At 34.7% G+C, this 12,762-nt stretch overlaps 1 protein-coding gene across 9 annotated transcripts in view; it reads left to right on the top strand.

Annotated features, from left to right (window-relative positions):
- DMD (dystrophin) overlaps nt 1-12,762 on the top strand; it is a 2,178,366-nt gene that overhangs the window by 380,939 nt on the left and 1,784,665 nt on the right. For 8 of the 9 annotated variants that reach the window (XM_037821041.1, XM_037821047.1, XM_037821044.1 and 5 more), the window contains 2 exons: nt 4,639-4,820; nt 6,000-6,128. In XM_037821041.1, the coding sequence (XP_037676969.1) occupies nt 4,639-4,820; nt 6,000-6,128 (311 nt within the window). The remainder of the gene's footprint in view (nt 1-4,638; nt 4,821-5,999; nt 6,129-12,762) is intronic. The other variant, XM_037821045.1, reaches the window with a different exon arrangement.

Raw genomic sequence — 12,762 nt, 5'->3', positions numbered from 1 at the left:
TTTTTAATGAAGCTCTTACAAGTCTGACCAAAGCTTTGTGAGTGTACATTTATACATCTATCATCTCTGAAATCTTGCTTCTTTCCAATTATGCATGATACGCATTATAATCCAGTCTTTCTATTCTTGCTTTTCTCCTGGCAGATAGCTGTCCTGAGGGTTAGACAGTGGAGCCTCTTGTTTAGATTTCCCAGGGGTGATTCAAGGTCACGCTTGGCAGCTGGCTAATCAGACTTTCTTGAGGTTGATTGCCCAAGATAAGAATAGTTTTGTTGAAGACAACCGTTAAATAACAAACTCATTCGCGTTGACTTTATTTTGAGGTGCGGACACACGGAAAGAAAACTATGCAATTTTGGTTCCACTGTCTCTTTTTGATATTTGCAGATATTTTTATTATAACAAAAAAGTTGTTTTTCTAATTATAAAGTTAGCATGTGTTTAATAGAGAGTTTGGAAACTATAGACAGGATTAAAGAGAAAAAGAAAATAATTTTCAACCGACCAGCACACCGACTTCACTTAAAGTCTTGAAGTATGTTCCCCTGGTCATTAAAATTACTGTAGTATTATACATATATTTTACATCCTGCTCTTTTGATGTTACATTATAAACTATTCAATTTCCTATATTATGAAATTCTTCAAAAATAACATTGTGAATGGTTTTGTACTATTCGTGGACAGTTATATAATCAATCATTTTCTAATTCTCTAACTAAGACATTTGGGATGATCTGAAAATTTTTTTTGTATGATAAATAATGTTTTCCTTTTCTGTAACATAAATAGTGTTAAATTTTACATCCATTTACAAAAATCTTCATTTAATTTTCTGATTATTTTCATGGGGTGAATTCTTAGAAGGAAAATTACTGGGCCATCAAATATGATTGATTTAAAGGCTTTGGATACATATTACCAAATCGAAGTCATTTTTCATAAAGTTGGAACCCATTGACACTCTTCCTGCAAAGTAGGAGTTTGCTCAGTCACTGAAGCGTCTGCAATATTGATTGTTATCCTTTTATAATTCTTTGCAAATTTGACAGGCAAAGGAATAAAATTAAAAAAAAAAACTGGTATTTAATTTGCATTTCTTTGATTACTATTGAAGTTGCATTTTTATGTATATTTATTAACAGGAAAAATGTTATTATAAAGGATTATCTACCTACTACTAGGGAGAAAGGAAATAATGCTTTGTAATGGAGCAACATTGATCACAGGATCCTCATTGTAGGTAATGATTTAGAGATACTCCACCCTCAGTCTTCAAATGCACTCAGATAACATTCTTTGAGAGAATGGGGTTAAGCATACTGAGGCAGTTTGATGCAATGACTGGATTCTAATTCTAATTCTGACTAGCTTTTAAAATGGGTATCAAACCACTTTAGGTTTCAGTTTCCTGTTTTTAAAAAACGATGGCATTTCATTAAATGATTTGTCCCATTAGAGCCCCCAATATAAAAATTCTGATTAGCATAGAAATGATCAGCAGAAATCAGTGTTATTATTCATGAAATAAAATATTCTGGCAGCATTGTGAGTTCTCAGCATTTTCATTCTGAGAGGACTTCAAAGATTGAATTAGAAATGATTAATTTATACTTTTTTGGTGACAGTATAGTAGGGTATAAGTATAAAAATTACTTTCACATAATTTTAACTTCTCATTTTAGGGTTTCAGCAATACTTTTCTCATTTCATACAATGTAATATCTTGTAATAAACAAAAATGACTCCCATCCCCTTATTTGCATACTCCTCAAATGTTGTAGTACTCATTATCTATATTATCATTTATTTTGTTTAATCAGTCACCATCTTACAACATTCTCATCAATTTCTATGGCTTCAACTCTCTCTTTATTTGCTTGCTTAACAAATATTTAGGTACTTACAGAATGCCAGGCCTTGGCCTTGGAGCAGTCCTCATAAATGAGGATTACCCCAACTCATGAAATTTGTCTTGATTTTTAGTACAAGGTACAGTTTAGAATTTTCTGTGGGGTGCCTCATCTGCTCAATACTCATAAGCTAACATAGGCTAAGCATGTTTGTAACATATGGTAATGCCTTTGTAAATATTTAATAAATGATAAATCCATGGAGTCTATGTTTTTTAATCTCCTGTATTAATATGTTTGAATATAATAGATCTTTAGTAAATATAGGTTGAAGGAATTCAAAGTATTTTAGAAAATCTACATTCCTTTCTTTAATAAAAGTTATACAAGACTCTACCTACTGGCACTCCTGTATCCCACACATCTTCAGAGGTGGGATAAGTAATAGATTAAGGCAAAAATATCAATAGTTTGGTCAAATAGTGCATATTTATTTTAATAACCAATATTTATGAACATTTGCATTCAATCCATATAATTTATTTAGATAAAATTTTTACCTTTGGACATTTGCTTGGGGCAATAGATATAATGTTTGATCTATTTTTAACTTTATTCCTTTTTATCATGGCATATATTTGAGCCCAAACAGATGCATACATATATCTAGGTATCCACAGGATCAACCTTTTTAAAATGTAATGCCTTCCTCACAGCCTGATTTTATTTAATACACTTATAAGGAAAAGGAGTTCAAAATTATACTGATCACGGATAAAACTGACTAGCAGGAAGGAAGAAAGCATTCTAAAGTTTTGAGACATGGTAAAGTCTAGCATCTACCACACGATAAACCCTTGAAAAAAAATTATCCAATGAATGTGAGATTTTAGGCTTCAGAATTCCAGAACTAAATTAGTAAGATTTATTAGAAAGACAGTGCTCATGTACAAAGTATTCTTTAGTTCTTCTTTTAAAAGTACTTAAAAAAGATCACCTTTACCATCTGTTGATAAATAATTAAATTACAATAAGGAGCAGAGAATATGTATTATATAACTTTGGACCTCACAGCTTGCTGGATATAACAAGTGCTCAATATCTGTTGAAAAAAATGGAGTAAAATAACGAAAAGGTAGATCCCAATGTAATAGTCTGTTTACATCTGCAATGAGCCATCTAAAGTCTGTGAAAATAGTTTGTATATGTATATGTGTGTGTGTGTGTGTGTATATATATGTGTGTGTGTGTGTGTGTGTGTGTGTATTTATTTATTTATTTATTTATTTATTTTTGCCCTTGTTTTTCAGCATGTGGTCCTCCAGCCAATAGGTTTGACATTACCTGGGTACTTACTGGAAATGCAGAACCTCAGGCTCTACCACAGATGTACTGATTCAGACTCTATTTTAAAAAGGTCCCCTGGTTATTCATATGCTCATTAAAATTTGAGAAGCCCTGTATTTTACTATGGAGAGAAGCAGATCAAAGAACATTAATTTTTCCCTTCCCTGTAACTCTTTTTAAAAATACTCTGAAAACAGTTGTTCTAATTAGTCGTGACCTTGCTACTTACAAGGGGAGGGACTAAGAGACCTGTTCAACCTCCTTTCATGCTAGCAAATTTTAGATTTTACTCTTGGCTTTTTTTTACTCACAATTAGGACACCTGCCCCATTAAAAAATATATATATATAATATATACAAAATATACATATTTATATATAAATATATATTATATATTTAAAATTTTAAATTAAATTTATATATATTTAATTTAAAAAAAGATTTTTTGTTGCTATCTAAGCTAAGAAAGATTTATTGTAAGAAAAATGCCTTGCCACATTGTTGCAATGTTGCTTTGGCCTCCTACCAGGACTTACAGTTTAATACTTCTGAGATTAATGAAACACTTCACCTAAAGGATTATTTTTACCTCTTGGTTCCTTGGAATGAGCACAGTGAGAAAATTGTAGTGCCAAATGGCAAAAGTACCTTTTGAAGCAGCTGCCATTTTGTATGTATCATTACTTATTATTAGTGACCTTTAAATGCTTTATTTCTTTCACTCCCTGTATGATGTGGCAAAGGAAATAAAATCGGAACATCTTTATTTGAGGACTCTTATCCCTAAATTCTGAGAAGGAAAGTGACCTCCGACTTTAACAGATATACCATAATTGTAAACAAATATTTTCAGCATTCTTTAGGAATATGACAAATCATTACACATATGAAATATTGTTTTAATTTATTTTTATTGTGGAAATACATGGTTTTTTTCAACACAGAGACATATTTAACTCTTTACTTATTTTAATGCCAGCAAAAAAATTGATTGGGAGGTGGAAGCTTTCTTTACTGGAAGCCAAGCCATTAAGTTCTTTTGTGTAACTGTTTAATTACCAATGCAACATTTAATTGACATGCTAATATAACTTTCCACAGAAAGAAATTATCTTTTATTTTTGTTTCTTATCTAATGAAAGCTGCTGTCTCAGATGGGCTCCTTTAACAATTTGACTCAGAAGGAAGTACGATGGAATAAAGTTTTTGTGTGAACAAGGAAAATAAATTAACTTTAGCACTCATCTCATTGGTCTGCCAAATTGGAAGGGTATTGTTGGCCTGATGATCATGTACTAATTAATCTCTAGGGGACATTCATGGACAATCAAGTGCTCATTAATCTGCCTTCTTCCTGTAACATTGATTTGTTCGTTCCCCTTTCAGAGTCTCAAATATAGAAACCAAAAATTGATGTGTGGTGTTAATATGTTTACAGACGTTGCCACCACTTATCCAGATAAGAAGTCCATCTTAATGTACGTCACATCACTCTTCCAAGTTTTGCCTCAACAAGTGAGCATCAAAGCCATCCAGGAAGTGGAAATGTTGCCAAAGTCATCAAAAGTTACTAGAGAAGAACATTTTCAATTACATCATCAAATGCACTATTCTCAACAGGTAAAGTGTCTAAAGGACAACTAATATAAACGATGTTCTCTATCTTGTATGCATCTGTAGGTATAATATAATGTATATCTACATTTTCAAAGTAAATATGTATGCACACACACATATGTACACATAGCATGCATATGTGTGTCTGTGTGTGTATGTAGAGAGTGAAAGAGGGAGGGAGAGAAAGCATTCAAACTGTTTAATTTTTATCTGACATCATGGACAAAATATTGTTTTTAAGCAGATTGTTCAGATACTCTGCTATTGATATACACTGTATTACAGGAAAATGGGACACACTATATTGCATTTCCACTCTGTAAAATGAAGTAAAACAAAAGACAGACACATATACATATTAAACTCTCCATCAGCTAGAGCAATGGGCTGGAGCAGGAGCAAAAGCCAGTAATTTTGTTTAATAATATTTTCTTATTTTAGTGGCAACTTGCTGATGTAGTAACAATTTTTTATTATTCAGGGTAACATTTTTGAAAAGAGAAAAGTGACTTAAAATAGTTCAAATAAAACTAAATGGAGAATACATGTAAGTAAAGGTCTTTTTTATATTATACAGAATTCAGTCAAATTCTTTTATCATATTGGTTTGCGTGCTTTCTCTCTCTGTCTCGCTCTCTCTCAACAGTGAACATTTTTGGGTGTTTTCTTGTACTTTCTTAGACCCACAATGATGAAAAATCCTTTAGCAAAATTTCTGCTGAAGGTGTAAAAAACTCTTAGGCCTACTTTTCTCACTGTACCAAGCTAGTTCTATGCTTAGGTTATGAAAGCTTCCCTCCTTTCCAGGGTATTGACCTGATGGATTCTGGCTTTGTTTACTTTGGGCTCAGAGATGCTTTGCTCTTGGATGCTTTTTTTTTGCCAAATTGAAGAGTACCATCCCATATCAGCACTAACATTGTGTCCGGGCGGAAACTTGATGGTTAAATCCCACTCTCATATCTTTCCTGATTACCTTGTTGCCAACATGACACTGATGGCCACAATTCTTGGGGTGTACTGGTTTCTAATATCACCTGCTTGTATTTAGGATTCAACTTTTCCATTCTCCTTTTCCACTTAATGTTCTGTTTTCGAGGGTGTTGGAAAGAAGTCCTTCCAGGGTCGCTTACAATGTCTCCTCCTTCTCTCTGCCTCCCTCCCCCAAACCCTTCTCTGCAGGTCACAGTCAGCCTAGCACAGGGCTATGAGCGAACTCCCTCTTCTAAGCCTCTGTTCAAGAGCTATGCCTACACACAGGCTGCTTATGTCACCACCCCTGACCCCATACGGAGCCCATTTCCTTCACAGGTCTGTCAACTTTTACTCTCTGTTCTACAAACCAAAGAACGTCTCCATTTGAGATAATCTAACATTGCTTTTGCTAGTTTGAATTTTTGCAGTGCCTTTTATTTTCTCTCCTCCATCAAGAGCTGTTTCGTTTTTGCCCTGTTTTTTTTTTTTTTAACATATGCACAACCTAACATTTCCCCATTTAACCACATTCAAGTATATAATTCAGTGCTATTAATTACAGTCACAATGTTGTGCTACCATAACCACCATCCACTACCAAAACTGTTCCATAGTCTTACATAGAAACTCTGTACATTTTAATCTTTAACTCCCTATTCCCTACCCCTGCCCCATCCCCTGGTAACCTAAATTCTAGATTCTGACTCAATGAGTATACTTCTTCTACTTACTTTATATTAGTGAGATCCTACAATATATGTCCTTCCGTGATTGGCTTGTTTCACTCAACATGATGTCTTCAAGGGTCATCCACGTTGTCACATGTATCAGAACTTCATTCCTTTTTAGGACCCTGTTTTATTAGATTCTCTCACATGATGCTGTTTTGTTAATAAGACTTCTCTAGGTTTAGCATAAGTTGATTCTTTGTGAATAGGGAATCTCATAACAAAGGATTTGTTCTTTCATTATATAATTACCCATAAGGTTCTCTTATAGTCTACCAATGGTTTGTAAAAAAACAGACAGGAAGCTCATTAAAGGTTTATATGTATAACTTTAATAATAGGCATGGACAAATATCAGATAAAAATTACTGATCTCACTGAGTAGATTTGTCTGGATATTTGATATGTAAAGGAAAACATATACTCTATATTTATTAAATTTTCATTATGTAAAATGTATTTATATTCTATTTAAGAACATGACTATTGAAAATTTCTTCCCATATGATCTCTTTTGATTTTGCTAATTTAAACTTGTATGTAACAGATTCTGTTGTATTTTTCAGAAAAAGTCACTCCCAAACTAGGTCAGATTCTGTGCACCATGTAATACTTGCTATATGAGGAATCTCCTCAGTGGCATTTTCCACACTTGCAATATTGCAGGAAGCCTAATACAAGAAATTAGAGCCTTGTATATGTTAGAACGTTGAAATGAAATGTGCTAGAATTGCTAGAATTTCTTTTTTTAAAGCTTTATTTATTTGGCTCAGTGGAACAATCTGAAGACTTGAGAGAAGTGACTTTTATCAAAACTACACTCTAAATGGAAATTTAGAAATTATAGACCCAATCCTATTGGCAAAAAGTGTATACAATTTTAGAGACTCATTGATTTTTTTTTTTTTTAAGATTGTGGTATGTATTTAGTTAGTGATTTGTTTGGCATAGTTGATTGAGGCTTGAGGCTGAAAACTATGAAAGATTCCCCAAGGGAAATATCTATTTTAGGGCATAGTTATATCCTCTATCCTCGGCCAGTTTTCTTGCGTAGCAGCACAACAGAGACTGGTGGGAAAGTTTTTGTGACTCAGCCTCACTTTGAATTAAGATTCCCATCCAAGTTTTCACAAAGGCTAGTTGTATAATCTTGGGCAAGCAACTCAACCTGTCCATGCCATAGTTTACTCATTATCAGTAAATAATAATAATTCTGCCACACATTATTGAGTGTTTACTCTATGCTAGGTGTGTCACTTCTAAGCACATTATATTATCTAATTGAATACTCACAGCCAGTCTTGGAGTTGTGAGGTACTATTTTTATCTCCATTTTATAGATACAGACACTGAGGCACAAAGAATTTAATTATAGCCACCCTTCTCTCCCCTCCCCTCTCTTTCTCTTGACTCTCAACCTTTTCATCCCCCACCCTCCCAAGACTTAAAGAATAGGAATACACATCCTAAATGAAAGAACATATGTGAGGAAAACAAGATAAGGATTTATTTTATGCCTTATTATGACTTTATTGAGCTACCTTTTTCAGGAGGTTTTCTCCAATGCTTAGTATGGCCGTACATTCTTATCTCATTAAGGCATTGCTCACGTATGTAATGAAGCGATTACAGACGGACTCACATTTTGCTAGACTCCATTCGTTTACTCTACCTTTGTCTAAATATTACAAAATCTGTAATAGATCATAAAATATTTTAAAAATTCACTTACTGGTTTTATTTAACCTAAGCCATTGATATAAACCTGTTTGTCCTTTGAAAAAGAAGCTGCACAAATCACAGGTGATAGGGCATGTTATTTTATGCCTTTTTATAAAGGAAGCACATGAGAAGATGATACTCCACGTAGTTAGGTTTGATAAGTTTGTGTCTTAGCTATTCAAATTGAGAAAGCTTTTGCTGAAGTGTTTCTGAAGGCCTGAGCATGTACTGGCTACTGTAGGTTTTATCTGATCCATTACAAATGAACTCAAGACAGACAGGATTGGATTCTATAGAGTGCTTCATTCAAGTGTTTACACGGTGGTCTGCAAGGAAAGGTGAAATTTTTCCTGAAGGGGAGAGAACCATGCTGGTGACATTCCCCCAGAGAAAATGTAAAAGTCATCAGTTATCTTCACAGGTCCCAGTTTCTAAGAAATATCAATTATCTTCAGCTGTCCCCAACTTGGAAAATATGATTTATACTCATTACAGTTTGTTAACCCTATTGAGATGAAGCAATATGAGCTACCTTAGGATCTCTGCCTATAATGAATTTTCCTCATAATTTACCAAGAAGAAATACCATCTGGCATGAGCCCAGACTTGTATCACTTAACTGCCACCCATCCTTGGATGGAGAACACCCTTTTTATAGGTACAGTTAATTTCTACTTCTGTGACCTTGAGCATGCTTTTCACTGTATTCCTAACCATATATATGAAAATACCCCATTTCTCTTTCATCTTCAGTTTCTCCCTCTCCTGGAGACTCACCCTATCTAAAACTCATGCAGGCACACACATCCAGGTGTATGTCCCCTCTCCTCAAACACACCACTCCTCAGTATCTTGCTAAAGTCATAATATATGGTTCTTTCTTTCCTTGGTCAACTACTCGAGAGTAGTGTGTGCTTTATTCATTCATTTAACTTTTCAACAAATAGTTATTCTTAGTCACCCAATGAAATGCCTTTTTTTCAGCTCCCGTGGCTTTCTACCGTCATTGAAAATCTTTTCTCATAGCCTCTATACTCATCAGGTCCTTCTCCCTGCCTGACTGTTCTGTATCTTTTTCATTATCTGGCTCTTTCTCCTCTTTCAACCCCTTGGCATAGGAGTCTCATGCAAAATCCCTTGGCCTTTTCATCTCTCGGTTTCAAACTGTATGTAGAAACTTTGTTTCATTGCTCAAAAAACTGCTTCTTTTCCTCTGTCCATTATGTAATTGATGACATGACCCAAGAGTCATTGAGGCTCACATATGGGACATACTGTTTCTTCTCTAGAATGATCTGATCATGAAAACTGAGACATATGTAGTCAATTCCTTTTCTACAGCATTTCTCCATTAGGTTTTCTGTCATCAATTTTCACAGATGCCACTCTGGTTCATGCCCTCAGTACATGTGTTTTAGACTGCAGAAATAACTTTGCAATTGACATCACTCCCTTCAGCCTAACTCCCTCTAAAACAGACTAAATTTCCCTGCTCACAGTTCTAATCACACCATTCAAAAACTTCTCATCACTTTCTTTTGCTTATATAACAAGTTCTCTCACCTTAGTTTCACCAGAAAGCTTCATGATCTATTAACAAATTATATTTTGAAGCTTATTTCACACTAATATATTTCATGTTTTCTTTTACTCCAACCAAAGTAAGTGTTTTTCTCTCCTCCGTAAGTGCCAGGAAATTTCCCATCTCAACTTTTAGGGATCCCTCAGCCTTGAGTGACTTTTGTCTCCTTTTTATATTGGCCAGTCTACTCCATATTTCAAGGTTCGACCTATAAGTGAGAGAGCCTGGATTCAAGTTCATGTTTAACTAACTCTAAGCTCATGATCTTCAAAATAAGTAGCACTGAATTTTCTTTACTGTGATTTTTATATATAGGTTTACTCCCACATGGAGTAATAGTCATTAATTTATTCAATTTACTTGTATTTATTAAGCACCTATGTGCCAGACACTATTACAGAACCAAGAAATATAGCAGTAAGCAAACAAAAAAATTACTACCTTCATGGAGAGTATATTCTCATGGACAATCATAAAATGAACAAGATAAACAATATAAGTAAAATGTGTAAAATAATAGGTAATATGTATTAAGTAAATTAAAAATGTCAGCCATAAGTAAAATATTATGTTAGTGCTAAAAAGAAAAACAATAAAGTAGAAAAATGGAACATGCAGTATCTAGGGAGAAGAAAAGTAAAATTTTAGATTGAGTAGTCAGAGAAGGACTCACTAAGAAGGTAAATTTTGAAGTGTAGGTATATGGAGAGAATTCCATGAAGAATAAACACAGATAATGAGAGGATCTAAGTTGTGAGGATACCTGGAATATTCAAGGAGAAGTATAAACAAGGAAAAGAGAGATAGGAGATGATATCCAAGATATAATAGAAGACTAGAACACATAGGGCCTTGGAAGTAATGGTGAAGACTTTGGCTTGTTTTCACCAGGGAGATGGAAAGCTATTGGGGATGTGACATGATCCTCTCATTATCTCAACACAGCTGCTATATTGAACATAGACCAAAGAGAACAAGGTTGGAAGCAAGGAGACCAGTTAGAATACTAGTGCAATAATCCAGGCAAGATAAGGCAGAGTCTTGGATCAGGATTATTGCAGTGAGCATGCTGCATAATATCTGAAGTCTGGATATGTTTTAAACAACAACCTATGGGATTCCTAATTCAGTATTTTTAAGAATATTTAATTGTCATAAAAGACAGAAAGAGGATGGATAAAAGTTCTAAGGAACATTAAGCATAAGTAGTAGGCAAACTAGAAGCTTATGGGATATAAGTGAGACTCGTGTTAAGTTTAGTTAATGAGTCAACAGAGAGCTTGTGAGGCACAGGCAGAGCTCACAATATGTACTATTTAATAAAATACAGATAGTAATTTAGTTACCTATCTATCAGATAGGTGGAATAAATGGAATATATGATAGAACAAAATGTGTGCATAGGTAGAAAGGCATGAAAAGACTAAATCATAAGGTATGATCATATAGATCTGGGATGATAGCTACATCATTCCTAAAAGAGCCACCCATTGATGACACCCATTGTGGTTTCATTATAGCCCCCCATGTGCCCTGCTTCTAAGAAATGCAGACAAATGCAGACTAATTGATTAGATACAGCTATAGGCCAGGCATACTTATCCTTGCATCTCTCCGGTAGACCAAGTATGTGTTTTGACCTCAAGAGCCTTCAGTCTGTTGGACTTCCTTGTTCAAATTTCACCTCTGATTGTATCACCACACCATTAGCGGGAAGGCAGATGCAGCAAAAAATGTATGAACATTGTGCAACCCAAGATTCAAATAGTGTGATCCTTCAAACTGCTTGCACCTCATCCTAAGTGTGTTCACCCACTTCATCTCTTTCCCCTTGCATGCTGTCATATGTTTTGAACTGATTTAATAAGCAGTGTGAGCCAAGCATCTTAATTTAGTCTGTGAGCCTTTCTGTTTCATGATCTCTTGGAAAGCCTACCTGTTAGTATACTTGGAGGTCAGATTGCATCAAGGTCATTCCCTGCATGACACAGTGGTTGTGAGTCAGGAAATAATTAGTGGAACCAAAGATTACTGCAAGGTGTTTGACCTTAGCAACTGGCAAAATGAAGTGGCCATCAATCAAGAGTAACTGTAGGAGGAGTGGGTTTGGGCATGAACATTAGGAGCTCCATTTTCAACGTGTTAATCTTGAAATGTGTCTGAGCCTCCGATATATGTGGACCCAAGGTTCTAAGATCAGAGTTGATAAGTAATTTGAAAGTCATCAGGCCTGAATGAGAAGAGTATAGTTAAGATAAGAGCTCTTATCTCTTATAGATAAGATCTATAAGTATAGATAAGATAAGAGATCCCAAAGCTGAGAGATGAGAAGGAATCAGCAAAAGAGCTGAAAAGGGTGGCCAAAAAGGGGAAAGGAAAAGAAGGAGCTTGCGGTACTTTGGAAGCCAGAATAAGAAAGTGCTTCAGGAAGATGAGAGTGTTTAACACTGCATTGTGTTGCTTATTAGTTCTAATAATATGCAGTTGAAAATTGAACAGTGAATTTAGCAGAATATCAGTAGTTTAGAGGGCCTGGGGAATCCTGATACATAGCATTCATTACAGTGGAATTACTAATACCCTTTTTCACTCTCTAAAGTGTCCCATTTTGACCAATTAGTTACATGCTCACTCTAGCTAATGTTCATTTTGATAAGAATAATTTCAATGGAGTGTGTGTGTGGCAGGGATAGGGAGGAGGCTGATTAAAGTGGGTTGAGGAGAGAATGAAATTAAGGGACTACCTGTATTGTAACACTTTAAAAACAAAAAACTGCACTGAATAGTTGATGACCATATGGATAAAAGCATGCTTCCCTTAGATTAAATACTTAACCAATCCTGCTAACTGATAATGGGTCTATGTATTAGTTTTTTAAAGCTGCTGTAACAAATTACCATAAATGTGGTGGTGCAAAACAGCGCAAATGTATTCTCA

This window comes from Choloepus didactylus, chromosome X (assembly GCF_015220235.1).
Source record: "Choloepus didactylus isolate mChoDid1 chromosome X, mChoDid1.pri, whole genome shotgun sequence".
NCBI classification, from domain to species: domain Eukaryota; kingdom Metazoa; phylum Chordata; class Mammalia; order Pilosa; family Megalonychidae; genus Choloepus; species Choloepus didactylus.
This window is presented reverse-complemented; position numbering and strand designations above follow the sequence as displayed.